General features: G+C 41.8%; 1 protein-coding gene across 1 annotated transcript in view; it reads right to left on the reverse strand.

Moving 5' to 3' along the window:
* The window catches only part of ror2 (receptor tyrosine kinase-like orphan receptor 2), a 170199-nt gene that overhangs the window by 20897 nt on the left and 124700 nt on the right, over positions 1-24602 (reverse strand). The window contains 2 exon segments of the mRNA XM_007900034.2: positions 22178-22211; positions 23344-23631. Of these exon segments, the coding sequence (XP_007898225.1) occupies positions 22178-22211; positions 23344-23631 (322 nt within the window).

Raw genomic sequence — 24602 nt, forward strand, 5'->3', positions numbered from 1 at the left:
ACTGGTCCACAGCAGCCAATGATATTCGTGTGGGAGCCTGCACAGGGAGCTTTAATATGGGTGGGTAAGGAGATAATTACAATCAGGCCAGTTCCTTTTCCTCGGTGACCCGTGCTGGAAATTGTGCACGTGGACACTAAATAATAATAATTCTTGCATTTGATACAGTGCTTATCATGTCGAGAGAACATCTCAAAGTGCTTCACACGATTTACTGTAAAGTGCAGTGATTGTGCATCTGGTGTTGTGAGCAGATCTGGGTGAGAAAAACAGGCTCAGCTATGATAATAATAATAATAATAATAATGATCCATTTCTCCCATGGTTAAAAGGCCAGCTGACATTAGGGTCTCAAATTTGTGCAATTGTCTATCAACAAATTAAGTTGAAAGTAAAGGCATTTGAGGGGAAAATGTAATTACTGTAGCAAATCATTGAAATACAAATTCCGTAGGCGCTATTTCAAAAATGATGTAACGTGTTATTGGAGTAAAATCATTAGTCGGTCCTCAATAATGGGTGGGAGGCAGAGAGGTGTAATTTTCCTATTCAAATATCGACTTTTGAGGTTCTTTTTTCACACCAGTGCTTGTAGGTCTTGGCCATGTTACATCTTGCTGTCAATGGAACCACCATAGGAGAATAGACAGCAGGTTTGGATTCAGGGAGCTTAATACTTTAAGCGAAACATTCTTTAATTTCAGCTTTTCCTGCTTTCAGACATAAATATCTGGCTTTTGCAGTGCCTTATATGATATTTATGTATTTAAGCTCAATCTGCGAATAATTGATTATATTTTTCATTAATTACATTTGTTGAAACTGCGTTCAAAGATTCTTATTGTGATCTGAAGTTTAATAAAGATCAGTTGATCTGTATTTTCTCCCTCACCTCATACAAGGTCTGTCTCAAGACATACCTCTTTCCCGTCCCCACTCCTCAGTTTCCACCCCTAACTTGGGTGCCAAACAATGATTGTTAAGCATCTTGAGATGTTTTCCTGACGTGAAAGGAGCTTTATATATGTAATTTTGTATTAAGTGTGTTGCTAGTGTGGATCAAATTGACAATCGTGTATGTACTAACTTGTGGAATTTCAGGCCCACTGTGTTTAGACTCAGAAATGAAGAATTTTCACTGTGGAGGAATAGCCGAGTACTGTCAGTTTCCACTGAACCACACAGTAAAATATGGAGTAAAGTACAGACTTTGTTAAGACTTTCTATGGGGGCTGGAATAAATCTTCGAAACAAAATCCCCTGGAAAATGTTGAGCCAGAAGAAATGATCAGATGTCACTGTTCAGAATATTGTATTCCCTAATATCCACTACACAAAGAATTGCACCAGTCAATTAGAGAAATCCATACAAACAATCCATACATTTCCTCCACAAAATATAGGCAATTCACTTTACAGTTTATTCTGTGAAGCGTTTTTGAGACATCTCGAAGATGTGATAAGGCGCTATATCAAACGCAAGGATTGTCATTATAAACTCTGCATGTGCTTTCCCTTTTAACTATATATGCGAACAGAATGCAAAAAACAGCATCATTATTATTGGTCATCAAAAGCATCGATATTCTCCACTGTCAGTGTACATAGTTCTATATTCTCAAACTTCAAAGTAACTGGACAAACTTTCGATGTCCAAGCAGATAAAGATTAAGATTAAGAACTAGGATTTTCACTTACACATTGTTGGCAGCTTGATCCAAGCCACTTTATCCAACTTCACAAAATGAAAGCTGGTACTCTTTGCATTTAACACATTATAAATAAACTGCAAGACCAATAAATATTCCTCAGTGCAGAGATTATCTACCATGAAACAGTTGTTTCGACCACACCTTTCCAGGAAGAGCAAAAAGACCAACCATTCTATTTGGAACGGTACCACCGTAACATCGCCCGACTCCGCCACTACCTCACCCCTCAGGCCGCTGAAACTCTTGTTCACGCCTTCATCACCTCCAGGCTCGACTATGCAAATGCCCTGCTTGTCGGCCTTCCCAACTCCTCCCTCCACAGGCTGCAGATAATCCAGAATTCTGCAGCCCGTGTCCTCTCCCGCACCAAACTCCGTGACCCCATCTCCCCCACTCTTGCCCGACTCCATTGGCTCCCTATCCTTCAGAGAATCCAGTTCAAGATTCTGGTCCTCACATACAAAGCCCTCCATGGCCTCGCCCCAACCTACCTCTGTGACCTCCTAACCCCCTCCAACCCGCCCGCTCCCTCCGCTCAGCCGGCTCCGGCCTGCTCCACGTCCCCCGACCCACCACTGGCCAGAGTGGCCTTCAGCCACTCTGCCCCCAACCTCTGGAATTCCATCCCCCAATCACTCCACCTCTCCCCTTCCTTAGCCTCCTTCAAGTCCGCCTCAACACCCTCCTCTTTGACCATGCCATCGGCCAACCCCCTTCCCCTCCCCTCTCTCTCCCTGACCCCAGCTCGGGTCTGAAAGGCTGTACACTGTCCAGCGCCTTGGGATGTCCTCCCGACGTGAAAGTCGCTATACAAATGTAATTTTGTTGTTGCTGTTGGAATAATTGCCCGTTGTGCCTGCTGGCAACATAGTTTCCCTTTATTTGGACTCTGAACTCAAATTATCTAGGTTAACACTCCAATATAGTGATGAGAGCCATCCTTCGGATGAGACGTTAAGACAAGGTCCCAGCTGCCTATACAAGTGGACAGTAAAAATCCCATGTCACTAGCTGAGAAGGGAGTTTCTCCTGGTATTCGCATTTGCCTACAAAATATTCAGATACTACACATTATAATATCTTGTGAAGTGTTTTGAGACACCTTCCCAACATGAAAGGTGCTATATCAAATGTACAGATTTTTTTATAATTAATTTTCATCTGCTCAAATTCATTTGTTATGAGGAAAACATTACAAACAACAACAATTTATATAGCACCCCTCATACAGGGCAGCATCACAGAGCGCTTGACAGTGTAGGCACGGTCGAATAGGAAGGTCTTCACAGGCATGACCATGGAGAAAGAAGGGGCAAGGCGGAGGGATAGAGGAAGAGTGATAGGGGTGTTCTAGATTTTGGGGCGTAGTGGCTGAAAGCGCGGCCACCAATGGTGGAAAGGAGGGCCCGGGGGACACGCAGAAGGCAAGAGCCAGTCGAGTGGAGGCAACATATTTTGGGTTGGGGAGGTAGTAGGTCAGAGAGGTCGGAAGATGCTACGGCTTGAAGGATTTGAAAACGAGTGTGAGAATCTTGAAATCGACCCATTCTAGCAGTGGAGCCAGGCTAGAAATGCTGTGAGTTTAGTGTGGGTGAGTATGCGGGCAGCGGAGTTTTCGATCAGTTTGATCCTGTGCATGATGAAGCTGGGGAGATTGGCAAAGAGGGCATTTGAGTAGTCCAATTGGGAGGTGACGAACACGTGGATGAGTGTTTCATCTGCACCCGGGGTAAGGTACTGTTGGAGGTGGGCAATGTGGAGGAGGTGGAGGAAGGGACCAGATGTGGCAGAGGAAGGACAGTTGGGGTCGAACCTGACACATAGTTTGCGCACTGGTTCAGTAAGTCTGAGGGTTAGGTCGGGGAGGTTGAAGAGGTTAGCATCGCAGGATAGAAGACGTTGACGGGAGCCAATGAGTATGGTTTCCATCTTAACATTAAATTGTAGGAAGTTTTCGCTCATCCAAACCCTGATGTCTGCCAGACAAGCTGAGAGAACAGTTTACCCCGTGTCTGCAGATGACAACGCCAAAAAGGAGCATGTAGATAAGAGGAGGAGGCCAAAGATGGAGCCCTGGGGTACACCACAGGTGACCCGGCGAAGGTGGGAGGAGCAACTGTTTGACGAGATAAAATGAAGGTAGGACTCGAACCAGGATAGTGCAGTGCCATTAAGGTGGCTGAGGGAGGTAAAGCGGTGGAGGAGGATGGCATGGTCGACTGTGGCAAACGCGGCGGAGAGGTTTATGAGGACGAGGAGGCAGAGGAAGCCCTGGTCACAGAGAGAGGATGTTATTTGTGACCTTGATAAGCGCTTTCTCTGTGCTGTGGGCTGTGCAGAAACCAGACTGGAGGGTCTCGAGGAGGGAGTAGAGGGAGAGGTGAGAGCAAAGCTGATTAGCGACAACATGCTTCAGAGCTTTGGCAAGGAAGGACAGGTTGGAGATGGGACGGTAATTTGTGAGGTTGGAGGGGTCAAGGGTGGTTTTTTTGAGCAGAGGAGTGATGACAGCGGTTTTAATAGGGAGAGGTACAGAACCTTAGGAGAGCGACTGGTTGACTATGTTGGCCAGCAGCAGGGAGAGGAGGGGGAGTTTGGTGACCAGCAGCTGGGTGGGGATGAGGTCAAGGCAGCAGGTGGTGGGCATCATCTGGGAGATGATGGTTGAGAAGGAGGAGGGAGTAATCTCAAAAACACTTCTGCAGTTTTATCAGTGTCAAGTTTCACTTTCAAAAATGTCTTGTTGAACTGGAGACTTGTAGTGCTGTTTGGTTTCTCAAAACAAATGTATTTTTAAAAATGAGATTTGTTTTATACTCACAATATTCATAACCGTAGAAAATATTTGAACAAGATGTTACTGAAGAACTTCAAACAGGACCCATTCTGAATAGTGATTATGAGTTGTCTACAATAAAGAAAATTAGTTACATTTCACACTTGACTGCTTACCACTAGCTTTATATTTGACTGTAGCACTTTGTTGAGGTACAGCTGGCCTCCCATACAGAATACTGACTTTGTTGGTGCTGCCCGTGTAGTAATCTAGCAGAACCTGACAACCTTACATCTCTTTGATGTTAAGGAAGGGCAACCTCTGGCGTGAATCAGATGACTTCATGCAATTCATGAAGGTCTTGGACTGTACTGAACCCATGCCATGAGCAAGAGTTGGCTCATCAGTGGCACTTACAAAATGGGCTAAATTAGAGGAAAACACTATTTAAAACACTACAATGATTATTCTCGTGATTTGTTTGCTGGCCTTGCACATCTACACTGAGGCCAGGTTAAAATAATAGTTCTCAGGTCTGCTATTTTGCCACGTGTGACTGTGAACCAGTACCATGAGTTAAGTGTTCATGAGCAATGATTTAACATTGGAGTGTCAGGGTATAGACAGGGCAGAAGGAAGTGAAACAATCAAAGATTTATTAAGTGAGAAGTATAATTTTTGATGGACTGCATGTTTAATACTGTAGTGAATATGTATTTTGTGGTTACCACCCACTAGCCTACACTCTGTTTCCTAATCTACAACGTGGCCAGGCTCAATTAGTGCTGATAATTATCTATCTAGTGTATTCCATCACTGAGCAGATATAAGCATTAAAGGAATATTAGGGACAAAAAGAGTTGAGCTTTCTTGAACTCTTCCATTCAAACTTTGCCATTTGTTTGTTGCTTACACCAACATCAAGTGGGTTGCAGTTACCAAGCCAAGGAGCTTAGTGCCCGTAACCAAAGATTTACATGTGCGGATGTATGTCAAACCATCACAACAAAAGTAAATCATGTCATCAATCAGAAAAGCAGAAATAAGATTAAACTGTGATGCCCAGAAACACCTAGTCATTTCCTACTTTCTGGAATCCCATAGTGTAATGATTAGTATGTTGGTCTTGCAAGAGAGAGGAACTGGGTTTCGATTATCCCGACAGAGTGAAACCTTAGGCAAGTTTTTTTTACTCCACACCTTTGTCTACCTATCTGTAAGTAGGAACCTGATTGATGTCGATTGACGGATCACTTTCTGAGGGTAATAATCCCTTCAAAAAACAAAAGAATTTCATCACTCAATCCACGACTGTTTATCGCAATTGACACTGCTATACGCACTTGGCTGCTGCGTTTCGCCAACAAAATACACTTTCAATTCACTTGACAATATATTCCGTGAAGCACTTCAGTGATATGATAAGGCCCTATATCAAATGCAAGGATTATTATTATTATTATGATACTAATGGTCCATGTGCTGTACCGAACACTCTCTATGTCCCCTATGTAAAATGACTATGTCGACTATGTAAAATGACAATTACGCCAATGAAGTCTAGCCAGTCAAACCACAGGATAAAGCATTTCCGACCTCAGCAGCCAATTTAACCTCAATTTCATTAGAAAGCAAAACAACACCAATTGCAAGCAAGGTTTATAGTTAGGTGGGTAACTTTTAGGCCACACTGTAGTGGAATTAGTGCACTTCATAACTGAACTATAAAATGTACTCAGCACTTAATGAGCAATATGCCATGAATTAGCGCATACTAGGAAATTATTTACTTTGTATCCTACAGTCAATTAGAAATGCCGGACATTAGAAGTCTTTGAAATGTAAAGCAGGCATCATAGCCCTCCCAATATTGTGATGTTGGATAATGGCACCATCTGGAAAAAGTTATTGAAGTTAATGACAGACTAAGAATGCAGTACAATTGAAAGGAAACAGACAACATTGTGCCAAAAGTTGCTTTTATAGTATTAGATCTGTGCACACGTTATTGATAGGAATTGCGCCATTATTAAAATTGGTTATAGCTGTTAGGGTAACCTGATGAAAATGCGTGAAACTGCTGGTAAACAAAACAAACTGCAGGCTGCCACAGATTTGGTCAGACTTTATAAAGTCATAGTGTAAATCCTAATAATAATAATTAGGAAAGAAACAAACACTAACGATAAATAGGAATTACCCAAATCTGTGGTAGATTGAAATGACCAGCGTTTCTAATTGACTGTAGTATGCAAACTAAGTAATTTCCTTGTATGAGCCAATTCATGAATATTGCTTATTAAGTACATTTTGTAGCTCATTGTAAGATATAAACAATCTTACAAATTAGAAGTAGAAATATAACCAACTAGGGCACTGAATCAATATTTAAAACTGACTCAACTTCTCAAATGCCCTCTCTGCCAGTTTCCCCAGCTCCACCATGCACAGGATCCAAACTGATCGAAAACTCCACCATCCGCATACTCACCCGCACTAAACTCCACATTCCCATCAAACCTGTTCTAGCCAGGCTCCACTGGCTCACTATCACCGAACGGATCAATTTCAAGATCCTAAACCTCATTTTTAAATCCCTTCATGCCCTGGGGCTGCCCTATCTCTCCAACCTGCTTACCCCCGAACCTACAACCCACTGCCTCCACTCAACTGGGTCCGGCCTTGCGCATGTCCCTCGTGCCCTCCATTCCACCATTGGTGGCTGGGCTTTCAGACACTATGCCAAGAAACTCTGGATCACACTTCCTCTATAATAATAATAATCCTTGAATTTGATATAGCGCTTTTCACATCTTCTCGACATCTCAAAGCGCTTCACAGAATAGACTGTAAAGTGAATTGACCGTATATTTGTGGGTGAAACATGGCAGCCAATTGCGCACAGCAGTGTCCCACAAACAGTCATGGATTGAAAATGACCAATTTATTATTGTTTTGGGAGGGATTATTATTGGAGTGTGGAGTAAGGAAATTTGCCCAAGGTTTCGCCCTGCCTGGAATTGAACCCAGGTGTCTCGCTTGCAAGGCGAGTGCTCTAACCACTGAGCTACAGGACTCCACACCCTACTCCACGCCCCTACTATCTCTCCACCTTGCCCCTTTCTTCCCCATCTTCAGGTCACGCCCGAAGACCTTCCTATTCGACTATGCCTACAGTCACCTCCCCCTCCCCCCAACTCAGCGTCATGTTCTGCCACTGTCAAGCAATCTGGGACACTGCCCTTCATGAAAGGTGCTGTTGTTAACTTGATCAGATGCTTATAATGCATTAGCAATACATGAGCTAAGACATGCTCCTGTAAGGAACTATTTGCTACAGAATAAACAGTCACTACAATTTACAGTAAATTCTGTGAAATACTTTGAGACATCCTCCTGATATGAAAGCCAATATATCAAATACAAGGATTATCATCTTTCATTCTGCTGAGATGGACATCTGACTTGAGCAGAACCAGTAACCCACTGATCAGAAACTGCTTGTTTTACTAACATAAACACAATATTTCCTATGACACTGAATAACCAACAGTGGGAGACCAAGTGATCCAGTAAGTTAACTAGTGCCTCTGGCCCCAGGTTTGAACTTATCCAGGCAGATGGGTCTCCTGACAGTTGACTGTATGGGTCCCAGGTGAAAATGAGTTTGTGCACAGTCAAACCCCAGTGAACCCACACATGGCTTAGTAATACTGCAGTAACAGTGAAGTTGGCAGCATGGACTTATTGTGCCAGCTACTCAGTCTGCTTAAGCAAAGTAAAACACTTGGAGTACCCATTTGAGGGCAGAGCTGCAGTGCTTCGACAACCAGAGAAAAAAATTGTGTTTTAATTTTTAACAAAGAGCCGGGAAGGCTGTTGGCTCTTTACTGACATTAAAAATGTTAAAAGTTTATTTGCGAAGTCAAAACAGTGCAAGACGATCTGCCGTGAAATCTCAGGTTTTTACTGACCACCATAAAAAACCATAAAAACCTCAGGATAAAAAAAACTTCAACCAATTCATTTAAGCCCACCTTATTATGTGAATTATATACGAGCTTATCATAAAGCCTTTACTTAACAAATGTAACTTGAGAAACTATGAATTATAGAGTGCATTAAAAAGCGTACGAAGGAGGTCGAAATTCCAGTAGTCAAGAGGTACTGGAATAAAGGGGTCTGGACAACGTTTGAGCATATTTTTGTGGCAAAATAGTAGGTGTGTAGTAATACTCCTTTTCAGAGTTAGTCTCTGGAGGTTAAAAAATCAGACAGCTGGACCGTTGCTAATCCCAAACCATTTTCAGCATGATTCTCTGACCCTAGCTTAATAACACAACAACTGGGATTTACATAACACCATCCATGCCGAACGGCGTCTCAGAGCGCTTTACAGGTTAGGATCCCGGGACCGAACCAGGGGGAGGGGTGGGAAGGTGACCAAAGGCGCGGTCAAAAAGAAAGGTCTTCAGCAGAGACCTGAAAATGGGAAGCGAGTGAGGAAGGCAGTTCCAGAGCCTCGGGGCATAGTGGCTGAAGGCACGGCCGCCGAGGATGGAGTGAAGGACTCTGGGGACAAGGAGGAGGCCAGACCCGGAGGAACGAAGGCAACGGGTACTGTGCTGAGGAGAGAGGAGGTCAGAGAGGTAGTGGGGTGCAGATGAATGCAGGGACTTGAATACGAGGGTGAGGATCTTGAAATCGATCCTCTCTGGGATAGGGAGCCAGTGCAGTCTGGCAAGGACTGGGGTGATCAGGGAGCGGAGTTTCGTGCGGGTGAGAATGCGGTTGGCAGAGTTCTGAATGAGTTGGATTTTATGGATGGGAGACCGGTGAGGAGGGGGTTAGAGTAGTCCAGCCGAGAGGTGACAAAGGCATGGACCAGAGTTTCAGTCCAATACTGCATTGTGCTGTACAAGTGCAATGCACTGTGCAGATGAAGTCACCTGAAGATGCAAAGTTAGACGATGGGACAGCATGTAGTAGAACGCAAAACCACTGCAGAGGTGAGGAGAAAAGAGTGGAGAAAAGATTCAGTGTGGAGGCATGACAAGGCAGGCACCTACAAAAGAGATGTCTGCAGGTAGAGTAGCAAGATGTTCCTTGGGTGAATAGAGTTGTGATGGGGCAAGGCCATGAGAAACTTCACTTTTTCCTCTACCTTGGGGTGATGTCACTTTGTGCTTGCTCATGTGCCGCACATAGAAAGCGACGATGCTGGTGACCCAAAGACCTGAAAGTCGGTCATTTTGCCTTTCAGCTTAGAAACCAGCCAGTGCAGAGGCAGTCAGTGGGAACTGGAATCCAGCAGCTGCACACAGTGAAACCAGCCTTTCCATCTCATTGTAGACTTCTTGGATCACAACCACCATGTTATAACAAGGCTCTACTATATAGTAAATTTTGTTTGTCAACTACCAGGTTGTCTTCTTTGTTCTACATGTTAATATTTCCTGCGTGGATACATTTTCCAAAAATTCGGTGTAACTCACCAGCCACACACTCCATATAGTGTATGTTGTTCCAAAGAATCGTCTATATGTGGGCTTGATGTCAATAATTTTGGACTTGCTCTGCCCATAATGTGTGGGCATTAGGACATTGTGGGCTCTCAGGACTTTTCCATTGGTTTGATGGCGGTACCATATTCCAAAAAACAGACACTAACATCTCACAGGGATTTTCTGTGTAAAATGAGCATTTATTTTACTTAACTCCGCAAAGTACAGCAGCTGTCTTAATTTACATCCTTAATGCTCAGTACATAATTCGATTCCAATGTCCCTAAACAGACAAGTCTACTGTGGTGAATACATGCAGTATAAAGTGGAATTTCACAGTTGAGTCACAAAGTAACACGAAAGGAAAACTTTCATGACTGTGTGAAAAAATGAACAAGGAACTAAAATGTAGCTCAATATAATCAGCAACACTGATATTTCTTTTGAGAATTTTGGACTGGAATAAATCTACTAACACCAGGTACAGTTGAAAGAATAAGGCCAATAATTGTTTGGCTGAGATACTATTATATGAAAAAGTATAGAAGATCCTTAGCATATTATCAAGACTTAACATAGCTAAATACTCTAGCATTTGTAAGTCTGGAAACACTATAACTGCTCAATGCTGGTTTGCAATCATACTAAAATATGATTGTCAACATTATAGACTAATTGATTATGACTCATTAGCAGGGTAGAGAATAACCACGACCTTTGTATAATTTGGGGAATTTGAGGTTTAGGTTATAGAAGAGAAAGAGAGAGAGTGAGAGAGGGGAAGAGAGAGAAGGGCAGACACAGAAAGAGAGGCAAAGAAAAAGTGAACGAAAAAGAGAAGCAGGATATGTTATGTATATGAATACTGTTTCAGTTATAAAATTCACCTTCACCGTCACTCACCCCACCAAAAAAAACGCAAATAACAGCCAATGATACAAGTTCAGTTAGCAATTGTGGAGTTCAATTAGCAATTGTGAGTTCAAATTAAAGGTCAAGTCTAAAAAAAGAAACTATCGAAGGAAATATACAAGCTTTGTGTAAAAAAAACACTCAACTATGACTCACTCTTGGGTCATAAAATCTGGCTACTTACACAAAATCAGTATAGAGTTAACACTATAATCACAATGAGATTTATTTTACTTAAATGCATTATATAAATACAACTTTAAGCATTATCTCCCCCCAAAACAATCTAAGAGGTTCTTATATAAATGTGGTAGATAGCTTCCATTGCCTTTGTCTTTTAACACTAGACAGCATCATTAATGTGAATATTTTATCCTGTTGCTTATTCCCCCCTCATGTGCACCCTGTTGCAGGGCAGCTGAATTTACCCATTTTGGACAGGAGATTTGATGGGATTTATTGAAACAGGAGGAATGCGACTGTGACGCAAAATGTGACAAACCCTAAAGCAGCAGAAGAGGACTCGCTCTGCACATAACGTGTCTCTCAATTTTTATTGCACACCTGAGTGGCGTAATGAACTCGGTAAAGTGGTTTGGTAGCAGCCAGTCCACAAAAAATAGACCAATTTACATCGAAAAAAGTTGGCTTCTATTCCTGAGCCTCTTCCATTACGCAAACTTCAGATTCTCACTGTGCATTTAAATGCAATCCATTGGTTAATTCATGCAGATTAAAATGCAATTAAATTCATATTTAACAGCGTACTTATTTGTTACAGCTATCCTTTTTAAGCACCAGTTATTTAAACCATCGAAAGGACCGTTGGCTGTGCTTAGCTTATAACAGGCAATAAATTAGCAAAATCCTGACATAACCAACTGAATTTGTGCTGAATGATTTTGAGCTTGGGCTCTTCATTAAGCACTAACCCTTTCATACGAGTAAGAACAATAAGGACCGTCACCTGCTTCTGACCATACCTCACACCCAAAGCAAGCGAAACCCTTAACAATGGAATAAGGCCCTATATCAAAATGCAAAGATTACTATTTTTACAATCTGCATAATCATGTACACTTAGAAAAATAGTTACTACACAACAGTAATTACTGTGAAATGCTTTAAGATGTTTGAATGTTTCAGCAGGGGCTTTCAAAATGCAAGGTCTTTCTTCTTCATAATTTGTAACTCATGAGTGGTTAGATCACCAAAGCCTGTAGAAAGGTCTCGTTAAACATCATTTGCAGCAATGCAAAGACGTTACGGCTCATTTACATTGCTGGGAGGAAAACCATATATCAAGTCACCTTCAAGGCAGTGAACTGACCTGCATTATGTTGTGGCACTGCATCCTCTCCGGTGCTAAGGCAGGCCAAAAGCCAGCAGAAGAGTTTTATTTTAATTTATATGTATGACACAGACCTTTAGAATCAGTTCCTTCTGAATGATCATTGCCTAATTCAGGACGGTCCAACTGGCCGGATCCGGCCCGCGAACCATTTCTGACTTTGTTGTCTGATGAGCAAGTACAGGCGACGCGCAGGTCCCAAGCCAATCAGGAGATAGTCACCAGGGGCTCGGGCTCTGCTCGGCCACGGGACTGGTCAATCAGGATAAAATATTGCTAATGTGGTCAGCAGACATGTCTCAAATCCAGCAGTAGGCCCTCAGCAGCCAAAAGGTTGGAAGACCCTGGTCTAATTAATGGGTGGGAATAAATTTTACCCGATACTGAAGAACTACTTCCGGGCTCAGCTACGGTTATTTAGTCAGCATTCAATTGGTTAACTGAATTTGCTTTGCTCCCTCCCTTGCCTCCTTCACATCTCAAGACCCTCCTCTTCAACCGCGCCTTTGGTCACCCTCCTACCCTCCCTGCTCTCCACCCTTCCTGATACCAACCCCCAGCTCGGGTCCAAATCCCTGACTGTCCAGCTCCTTGGGATGTCCTTCCGACGTGAAAGATGCTAACAATTATAACTTGTTGTTAAAAAAAGAACCTCAAATATACCTTCAAACTACCAGGTTTTGAAAAGAAAACCATCAGTTGTATCTCAATGTATCCAGAGGCCTAATATAAAAGAGTTAAAGAAACTCAATTGTAGGGAATGAGGATGTGGGTTTCCTTCCCTTTTTAGGGGAGAGAGAGTAAAATGTTTCAATAGTCAGAGGAATAAGGTAAATTCGCAATGCTTAATAACAGGATATATCTACACTGAATATACACTATAATCCATATATATTCGCAACATGCCTTTATTTGAACAATGCAAATGAAAAGCATTTAAATAAGCTAATGAGGAATAGAAAAAGACTGTCGAGAACAATAGCCTTAAGTTGCATATGAAATTGGATCAAACTTCGCCCCGGAAACATTATGGTTTAGCAACGGTCATCAAAAGCCTCAATGAAAGTACGTTCTGACCATTTCAAATTAGGTTTCTGGAAATCATAAAAATCTAATCATCAATTACAGACCTTGTACTTTTCACCTAATAAATTTAAAGGAATAAATATACATTTTTTAAAAAAATAGAAAAGCATAAGTTGTACATTTTCATTAAAACAAAGTTAATTTGTGAAAATACTCTGCGAGGCACATAATATTCCAGTGAGCCTTCAAGAGCTGAGTTACAAGTGAATAAAATGAATCTTTTGTTCCAGACTTAGCCCATTGCCCTCTGGTGCACCCAGGAGTCCAGAACTCTGTCCATCTTAAACCTGGTTGCTGCTGTGCTGTCAGATGTGGGAGCTGCCAAAACCAACAGATACCACTTGGCAGTAGGAGGGCCCCAACTAGCTACACTGAACAAGGTCTGTGTAATGTAAGAATTAAGCCAAGGCTTGGAGAGCAAAAAAGTGTCAACAACACTGAAAGCTAAGGATTTGTTCGAGTATTTTTGTTCGGAGAGAGAAAAAAAACGCCCGCATGTACTTTACTCAAACAGCGAGTCTACAGTGTCAGGCTGAACTTGAGTTTTAAGAGAGGCTGCCTCCATCCAGAGGGTAACTTTAGCATAAACTAAATCTAAAGCACAGTTTTTCTTGCAATTTCCATGTAATAATAATAATAATCCTTATATATGATATAGTGCCTGTTACGCAGGAGGTCATCTCAAACTGTTTGACAGGATATATAACAAAGTGGAGTGGCTGAATATGTCGTGGGCGAAGATGGCAGCTCATTAGTGCACACAATGTCCCACTAACAGCCATGAAGTGAATGACCAGTTTTATTTGGGAGATAGTTAGCCAGGACTTTGGGTGAAATTCCTTCCCTTTTTAGAAGTGTGCCATGGGATCTTTATTGGAGGAGGCATCTTTATTGAGCAAGCAAACTGGGCATTGGGTGTTAAAGTTTTATCCCAAGGATGGCACCTCCAACAGTGCAGCACACCCCCAGCACTGCAATGGAGTGGCAGCTTGTCTACACAAGTTCCAATCCTTGGGCCTTGATCCTACAACCTTCTGATTCAAGAGGTGAGAGCACTACCAACTAAGCCAGGCTGACAAATATGTAGCTCTGAATGAACATAAACAATGTATACCACAATGCAAATGTAGGTTTTTAAATAAATGCCTGGAGATCCCTCCAGTTGAAAACACCTTGGTTGATGAAGAGAAAATATGGATATAGAAACTTGCATTTTCATCTGGATATGTATTAATGCAGTCTTTCGCAATAACCACTGTTGTTGACAGCATGCACTCATAGCAGTTACCCTATTATTTGAGTATATGCCAAGGTGGAAGTGGAGTAGAACAGCACAGTTGGCACAGGGTACTGGAGCGCCACTGCATGTCTGGATCAGGGTGTGGGGTGATAACGTGGCAAGTTTGGCCCTGTGATTCCCTGAAAAATTAATTCAAAATCTCATGCTAGGTTTTGTGCTGCATTTCTATTCATATTGCCTGCGGTTCTGAGTGCTATGAATCCATCATTACACTCTCGGAGCTCAGTGGTTAGAGAACTCGCCTTGCAAGCGAGAGATCTGGGTTCGATTCATGGCAGGGTGAAACGTTGGACAAGTTTCCTTACTGCACACGCCTCTGTTTACCTAACAGTAAGTAGCAACCCAGTTGTTAATCAATTGACGGATTGCTTTTCCAGGGATAATAATTCCTTCAATTTTTTAAAAAAATAATAAATTGGTCACTCAATCCATGACTGTTTCTGGGACACTGCTGTGCCCAATTAGCTGCTGTGTTTCACCCACAAAATATACAATCTTTACAGTACATACACTTTACAGTATATTCTGTGAAGCACTTTGAGACATTTTGAAGATGAGATAAGGCGCTATATCAAATCAAGGATTATTATTATCTAGTTCTTACTGAAATTAAGTTTAAAAATTATTGCAGCCTTATACGAATAAACTCAGCCCACTAGGACCCTGAAATTGTGTCTATGTTTGCCTATTGGTGGTGATGGTGGTGGGTGGGAAGAGGGGAAAAGAGTGCGAAGCAAAAAATTCATTAGCAATTAGTGGTAGCCCATAAGGTGAAGGGAATATCAATTGTTCCACTGGGAAGAACTGCCAGATATAAACTGGATGATTCTCCGCCTCTCTCTGTAAGGATATTCAAAGGGTCAAACTTTTTCCAAGGAGAAAAAAGTACTGAGCAGTTACATGACTGTGTCATAGGAACATAGGAAATTAGCAACAAAAGACCATGTGGTTCATTGAGTCCCTGTTCCATAGACCATTTCATGCTCCTCATGTACCAACTTCCTGCCATTTTCCTTAATTTTTTTTAACCTAATTGCACACCCGGCTTTGGCAGCATTATTTGCAGAGACTGAATTCCATCCGAAGAAATGTGTTTTGCTGGTATCTAACTAATCAAAATTCCTGGGTCAGCCTATAACACAGTTATATGCTTTTAAGTGTAAATCAAACTGCTCCTGAAACCATTTGGTGTAAACGGTGTTAGGAGCAGGGCTCTAGGTGATTTGCACTAGCTTATACCCCTAGTTATTCCTTTTGTCACCAAATATAATAATAATAATAATCCTTGCATTTGATATAGCGCTTTTCACGTCGGGAGGACATCCCAAAGCGTTTCACAGAACACACTGTAAAGTGAATTGACTGTATATTTGTGGGCGAACACGGCAGCCAATTGCGCACAGCAATGTCCCACAAACAGTCGTAGATTGAAAATGACCAATTTAATTATTGTTTTTGGTTTTTTTGGAGGGATTATTATTATTATTAGGCGTGTGGAGTAAGGAAACTAGCCCAAGGTTTCGCCCTGCCTGGAATTGAACTCAGGTCTCTCACTTGCAAAGCGAGTGCTCTAACCACTAAGCTACAGGACTCCACTCCAAATATGCAGTGCAAGCACAGAATAAAAGTGATTTCAAAGCATTCATTGTTTGAGTTTTGCTTTTACTGTTGATTTTTGAACATCCGCAGTCCCTTCATGCCTGCCTCTTCTGACTCTTGCTCAGGTATATATTATTCCTTATATTTGTATTTACAATATATTTATATTATACTGATATATTTACTTATATTTGCATATATTAAATACTGGCTATAACAGAAGTCATGTTCAAACTGCATTATAATGCATCTCGTGTTATATTATCTATTATATTGCCAAAGAATGTAGTACAAAGGAAACATTTTACTTTGTAGCAATGTGCTTTATGGGACCTTCAGGAAAATAAACAGGTTAAACAAAATCCAGGATGAGACAATAAACTGGGGTCCTGTCTGCCTGTCTAAGTGGATGTTAAAGATCCCATGGCATGATTCAAAAAGAGAAGGGAGTTTCTCCTGGTATCCTGGCCAACAATCCTCCAAATAAAATTGGTTACTCACTTCATTTGTGAGTGAGACATTGTTGTGGGTAAATTGGCTACTGCCTTTCATCTACCAAATTCAATCTCTGCACATTACAATAAATCTATGAAGTGCTTTGAGACATCTTCCCAATATGAAAGATGCTATGTAAGGATTATTATTTATTTTTAATATTATAAGCAGACATCATGGTTATAAGCATGTGGATGTTAAAGGAAAACAGTTATTATTAATAAATTATTATTATTTATTAATAATTAAATAAAACAATACATATGGTCGGTATAATATTTGGTCGATAATTGTGAAATACTATTGTAGTGGAGAAGTCCCTGGCCTCATTTGTGTTCTCCTCTCTTGTGGAAGGGGAAATAAAAGCATAGTAGTGAAGTACACCAGTTGAAGAGATTAAGTGGAAAAACAGTGGAAACTACTGTCTGGAGAACAAGTTCCGAATCTGCGGAATGTGCATTTATTGGGCTCCCGAGTGTAATGAATTTAATTATCTTCCTAATCATTTGTGCACATCTTGCCAAGTCCGTCCTGTTTCAATATTTTAGTTTAATGTAATCTTCAACAGCAATTTTCACTTATGTGATCCCTTTCACAATGGGATATTGTATCAAGGAAGTTTACAAAGACTGGAGGGGAGTTTGAGGTGCAAAGGTGAGTGGGAAAAAAAGGGCTGGTTTCACACGCAGACAAAGTAAACGGCCTTTAGACAGGATTTTGAAGGTAGAGAGGGAGGGGGCATAGTGGAGTGGTGCAGTGGAGGGCTGTTGGAAGCGTTTCAGAGAATGGGGATAAAATGTCTGAAAAATCAATCTCTGATGATGGGGCAAAGTGAGGACCATGAGGCAGGCCAAAGTTGGTGGAATGGATGGAGTGACCGGGTACTTTGGGTCATAGATTACAGAGGTAGAGTGGGACAAGACGATGGAAACATTTGAAAGTAATCATGATAATATTAAAGGCAATCGCTGGAGGGGAAATCGCTAGGGAACCAGTGGAGCTGGGCGAGTATGGTGGTGATGGGGGTCTTGGAGCCAAGCGCTGGAGAGGATGTGATTCTTCTCTCTGGTAGAGGGATCCAAAAGCAAGGTGAGGCAAGAGCATTAAGGATATGCAGAAATCCCATGATCTAATAAAGTATTGCAGCTGGCAAAGAAGGAAGTGGTGTCCACATTGACCCAATGACATGGAAGTAAGCCTACTTTTTGTGCGAGAAACTAAATTCGCCACCTTCTAAGTCATCAGATCTCTGCCAATGTCATGTCCTGTGGCACTGCACAGAGCAGCACAAGAACAGCCAGTGTGAGGAAGCGAGTGTAGCCAACAAGCACATCTGCAGTGAATAGGGTTCACAATGAACAACATTACTATTAAATTTGCGCTGTACAGTGACGCATTATAACAGTATTCATGCTACAGTTACTATGATGTAATTCTATGAAATGGTGAAACCAAAGTGAAAATCTGAAATGACTGCAATAAATGTTTATATTAAAAAGCCCGAGAAGTCAACTGTCTAGTCATTCATTTTAACGTATAATAGAGAACATTTCCAAGTGCTTCTCTAGTATGTGAGAGTCAAATGGGGTCAATTGATTCCCTTGCAATCTTGGCACTGCAGATGTTGCTTTGGGCTAAGTGGTATTTGTAAATTTAGGAAATTTGTCCCTGTGCACTTATAAATAATTAATCTGATTTTGAAAGCATCCAGGAACATGACATTACGGATGCAGAATTAAATTATATTTTAATTACTGTATCTGTTATGAAATAACTTTTTTTTACAAAACCGAAATTGTATTATTCATAAAGCACCCAGGGACAACATTGTAAAACTGTATCAAACAGTGCAGAATAGCCATTAGTGCACTTCAGAAAATTTGCCAAATGGAGCATATCAAGTAGAATAACTCTCAGAATGTCTATATCCAAGAAAAAGAACACATTCCCAACATTTGGTATTTATCCTAAGCTAACATCTCACATTCCAACTTGAGGCCAACCTCTCACTGAGATGAATAATTCCTGCAATTCCTTCCCACAACGCAGCAAAAAAATAACGCAGGGTCACATGCATGGAGGTGGTGGGTGAGTGCTGTTAAATGCAAGTTTCTTTCCTAATGAATTATTCATTTTCATTAAAAATGAAAATATCAGGGCAGCCCTGTTGATGTGATGGACAGAGCTACAGTTTATAGATCGGGAGCTCATTGGTTCAAGTCCCAATCCATGCTTAGTTTGCTGGTCCCAGCTACTGCTGCATGCGGAGGCTAAACTGGCCCCGGCCTTTCCAGGGTTCCGGAGGGTACAATTAGCCAGGATTAATGGTCTGCATCCCTCTTCAGAACCCTCTACTGGTGCAACTTGTGTACAGAAGTCAGGCTTGGCTGTGATTTTCTCTGCATTCAAGTGGCCGGACAACACTCACTGATAAGACTCACCTATGAAGTTTGTGGAGGGAAACCATTGCCTGTGGAACCACACCCCAGCGAGAGGAGGCAGTGGATCAAGACTAGAGGTCTCAATGAAAGAAAATATCTAAAGGATACAAAATATCATAATGAGGATTGTCATCCCTCCTCATAGCATAGGTGGACCTGGATGGTTCCATTCAGCCCTTCATTATTTCAAGGTCAACCAAATAAAAACTATATCTAACCCTTAGATCTAACCATTAAAAACTATATCGAACCCTGGGAGGGGGAGTTGGAGAAGGAAGAGGTATATAGGCGAAGAAATCCCTGACCCTAAATTAGCTCCAAACAGATGAGGCAAGGCAGGTGAGGACGACAAAACACCAGGTTGAACATGAAAGGTGGACATATTCTCAACCCTGCAAGCCAAAGCCCAACTGATGCAGAATTATCAAAAATGTCCAGTATGCATCACCTCTTACCTCTCCAGATTATCTTCAATGTTATATTGTTTTCACAATTTCTATTTTTGGATCTATTTTCTTGGTTCTTTCCATCCAGCAAGCTTACTGAACCCAGTGTTGTGACAACAACAACAAAATTATATTTGTAAAGTGCTGTTCACGTCAGGAGGACGTCCCAAGGCATTGACAATCAATGTTTCAGATCTGAGCTGGGGTCAGGATCGGGGAGGGTTGAGGCAGGGCTGAAGGAGGATGATTGAAGGCACAGTCAAAGAGGAGTGTCGTGAGATGAGTCTTGAAGGAGGCAAGGGAGGCGGAGGGACTGCAGGTTGGAGTTCCAGAGGGTGGGGGCAGAGTGGCTGAAGGCCCACTCACCAATGGTGGGGCAGGCGAGGCGGGCAGGGGGGTGGGGCGGGGTGAAGCAGGCTGGAGCCTGCTGAGCGGAGGGAACGGGCAGGATGGTACGGGATTAGGAGGCTGCAGAGGTCGGGAGACCAAGGCCATGGAGGGCTTTGAAAGTGAGGACCAGGATCTTGAACTGTATCCTCTGTGTGATGGGAAGCCAGTGGAGTCGGGCAAGGATGGGGGTTTAAAAGGTCAAAGAGCCTGGTGCTGGAGAGGACGCAGGCTGCAGAGTTCTGGATGATATGCAGCCTATCAAGGACTGAGTTGGGGAGGCCGACAAGCAGGGAATTTGCATAGTCAAGCCTGGATGTTATGAATGCGTGTATGAGGGTCTTGGCAGCCTGAGGTGTGAGACAGTGGCAGAGCTGAGCAATGTTGCAGAGGTGGAGGAAGGCAGAGATGGTCATTGGATGGATATAGGGTAGAAAAGATAGTTGAGGGTCAAACAAAACGCCAAGGTTCTGGACTGGCTCGGTGAGGTGGAATGTGCATCCTTGGATGGTGATCCTGTCAGTGTATAAAGCGTGGAGGCACTGACGTGAGCCAACCAGGAGGGCCTTGGTGTTGTTGACGTTCACCTGTAGAAAGTTAGCTCTCATCCAGGACTTGATGTCTGACAAACATGGATGGCCACAATGAACCCAACCTAATCTAAGCAAATTGTTCAAATCCTTGTGAACTATTGAGTAATTACAAACAACTGGAGGATACATTGGCTGATGCCCCACTGGAGTAAAAGTTGTGTTACTTTCCTAAATTGACAGATTTGAAAAAAAACAGACCTTTTCATCAGATTATTTTTGTAAAGCATTTTTGCCCATCCTGTTGATGTTTAGACACACACTGCAAAATCTCAATCCCAGCCAGTCTGTATAAATTACTCCCTGCATAAGGGTGGGGGGGAAGAGAGTGGAACAATAAAAGTACATGTCCATCGATTCTAGCAGTGCTGTCAATAGCAAGGGCAAGATTGTTTATTGTACAAATATGGTACCATACATATTTAAGCACTGCATATTCACTTATCTGCTTTCTAATAATCGGATGCTACCATCGTAAACTAGTAAGAAAAGTTGTCTTATGAAATCGATATTGTGGTTCGTTAAAGCACAACGAACATAGAAGTTACAATTTGAATTGGAAAAAAACCATTAAAACGTTGTGTTATGAAATGGATATGGTGGTTCCTTAAAGCACAACAAACGGAATTTACAATTTGGGTTGGAAAAGAGCCATCATTGTTCTTCTAGCCCAGGGGTCTGCAACTGGTCAATTGACACTAGGTGGCTTCTCACATATGCTCAATAAAAACAAGAGGCAGGAGTGTTATTTGCTGTGGTTTTAAAGTTTATATTTTTATTTCCAGATGCACAAAATACTTTGTTCATCTGGCTTTGGTTTCAGTTTGACTCAACAACAATTACTCCATTTGATGCAGTTCTATTGCTCTTTCCTGTTGTCTTTTTGATCGTGCGCGACAACTTGCACTGATTGACAGGTTTGAGACCCCTGATCTAGCCTGTCACATTTTCCAAATACCATCTCTCCCCATCTCACATTACCCCCCCCACACCTCCTCAACTATACAGATCTATTTAAATTTGCCTTTAGGTAAAACTTTCTTGTGGTCAATTATGCTTTCAACCAACTCTGCGTTGGCAAACCCTACGATCAAATTATGCAAAAAAAGGAACATTAGATCCAGGTGACAACACTATCCAAGACAGCATTCCAAAGCAGGCCAAATGGTGTATGAAGCTTTTAGATTGGAACAGAATTCTGCAGTGCACCTGGCGTAAATCTTGTATTCCTGGCCAATGCCTGGATAGGTTTGGCTTCAGCGGCAGGAACACTATCATTGGATAGTGCACAATAAAGAACAGAGCATCCAGCTGAATTTCTTGTGTTTCATTCAAAAGGCACAGGCAAAACACAGCGCTTGTGAGGCATTTGTTTTAGTGCCAGGTCCAAATAAGTACCTCAAAAGGTAATGTAAACCTTCAATGCTTAGCAAGAAATTAATCATAATTTTAAAAATATTTTAAATAAAAGTGTGAAAGAAAATGGCTAATTTTTTGACACTGCAGTGGCATATGTGAGAAGCAACAAAATGTGATTTCAATTTTTATACTTTTTTGACGAATTCCAGCAGTACTTACATATTGTGATGTGGACTGTGAGTTGGAGATAGACCTACAGAGGAAAAGTAGAAAAAAAGGTCAGATTTAAATATTTGACAAAATATACAATACTTTTGGTCAGCCGGGTATCATGCGGAAACCCATCCAAACCAAACTGAGAATTCCATGCATCCCACCCACACATGGAAATCCCAGAAATAGGTTGTTGGAATGGAATGCGCACTCTCTCCCCGGAGGGATGCATCCTGATTACCTAAATCCGGAAATTATTAGGTGCAGGTTAGCAAGAGCCAAGGTTTGGGGATCCCAGAGTTCGTCTTCCCGTTCTTCCCACACCAAATTTCTGGGACACATTTCACCTCCCTAATGCAATGCAGTTCAGAGGAAGAAATAAGTATCCGGCCAGACAATCCTTTTACACTTACCAGGAGATTTCAGAATTTTCTACAGGATTCACTCAATAGGTTATAATGTGGTATAATAGGGCCAGAATAAAACTCTAATTTGTGTTCCCTGTGTGCAAGGTTTTCAACAGGTGCATCACTTGCCGTTTAAGGTATTCTGGAGTCCAAAGCTATTTGAGCAATGGCTGTGTAGTTGGTTTGAATTTCAATCCCAAGGGAAAAAACACTTGCATTTTCATTGCTAGTTCAAACATTGGTGACAACAGTCTTAGGCAAAGCCATAACTTGTTGCCAGTTTTTTATTCTGCTCTTTATTTTTAGTAGCTACTGGGCAGACAATTCTTTCTCCTAGTTTCTTGCCGCTCTGGCTTCTGTAATAAAGGCTACACTATCTACCTCAGACCTGCACAATTGTAGCTGAGGAGGCTGGTACAAAATACTGACCACAAGAGGTTTGGATGAAGAAGATCCTTGGCTTGGGACATTTCATCTCATCTTTCCAGATTATCCTACCAACTCTCCCATCACTGCATCAAGCTGCTTTGTTTTGAAGAAGTTCAGCATCCTGAACTCAACCACCCTTCCTCATAACCTGTTCCAGTCACTAATTACCCTCTGGGTAAAGACAAAGGTCTTGGTGTCCCTCCTAAAATTGCCCAACTGATATAGTAAAACTGTTTTGATGTTAATGCCTGCACATGCTTACAGATTTACAACCCAATGCAACTTGAGTTCTGCAGATACAAATATTAAAAAGTCTAACTTCTTCAAAACACGTACCAAGTTTTACATAGAGCAGGCCGGTAGAAGTGATGGTTTTGTTGCCGTTTGACGCGACGCACTGGTAGTATCCTGTGTCAGTTGTGTCCAGATCTTGAATACGCAGTCGAGAACCATACTCTGTTTTCCTTATTGTGATCCGCTTTGCCTCCGGAACAACGGGAGCGTCATTTTTTAGCCATCTGATGCTGGGCGGTGGGTTTCCTGCAACCTTGCAATGCAAAGTGGCCGTCTGGCCCTGAACTATAGTGATGTTGTTGACTGGTGCCAGAAAGGTCAGAAAGTAACCTAGAGGTGCAAGGTCAGAAATGGTTAGTCAGGAACACATTGGCAGTTTATACAGTTTTCCACTGATGATGCACACATATTGTAGTAATCAATATTCACCCATTTTGACCTAATGCAGTATAATCTTCACTTTATTGCTTGAATTTTTTAAAATTAAACGATTCCCATCAATGGGACAACTGTACTTTTACTGTATAAAAACAATCACTGCAAAAACACTGCAGTAGCAAGGAATAAAACATTCTCCAACTGGAACCCTGCAGTAATCTTGAGATGATTGTTTGAAACAGCAAGAATATGCAGCGCAGTGTTTATAACATACAATGAAGAGGAACAAAATAAAAAAAAGGATTTCAAATGACCAACGACAAGTATGCATTTAAAATCAACAGCACCTCACCAAAGGCACCAGCATTGTAATAAATGATCCTGGAAGGTGTTATTCCCAAAAGATAGAATGAGGAGATACCAAAAACATGAGCGTAGGCAGTGGCCTTGATCCATTCTGTCAAACATACTGGAAACCTGCCAAAAGAAACTAGGAGCAAGGGAGAATGACTGACGAACTGATGGGAAAATGGGATGCGGTGGGAAACAGTAGTCGATGGAACATAAATCTGGGATCTTACCCAAAGGGATGGTAGGTCCTGATTTTGAATTTTGCCTATTGGAATTGATTGGTCTGGAAAATACAGTAATCGAATGGACTGACTGCTCACCAGCAACTCAAATCAACCCCAAGATTGAAACCTTATTCTTTTGGTATGTAATTCTTGAGATTTCAAAGCAGTGAACGTGCTATGGGGGCAGGATGTTCCAAACCATCCCTGGAGTACAAGTTGTGGCACTGAAGCACCAAAATCTAGGATTTTCAAGAAACGATCAGTGCAATAAAAAAAAGCAATAGAGCTTGCACTGATCCAGAAACAAACAAACACAGTATCCATTGCACTATGAAATTCCAGGTGTAG

The sequence above is a fragment of the Callorhinchus milii genome, unplaced genomic scaffold, assembly GCF_018977255.1.
Source record: "Callorhinchus milii isolate IMCB2004 unplaced genomic scaffold, IMCB_Cmil_1.0 Scaffold32, whole genome shotgun sequence".
NCBI classification, from domain to species: Eukaryota; Metazoa; Chordata; class Chondrichthyes; order Chimaeriformes; family Callorhinchidae; genus Callorhinchus; species Callorhinchus milii.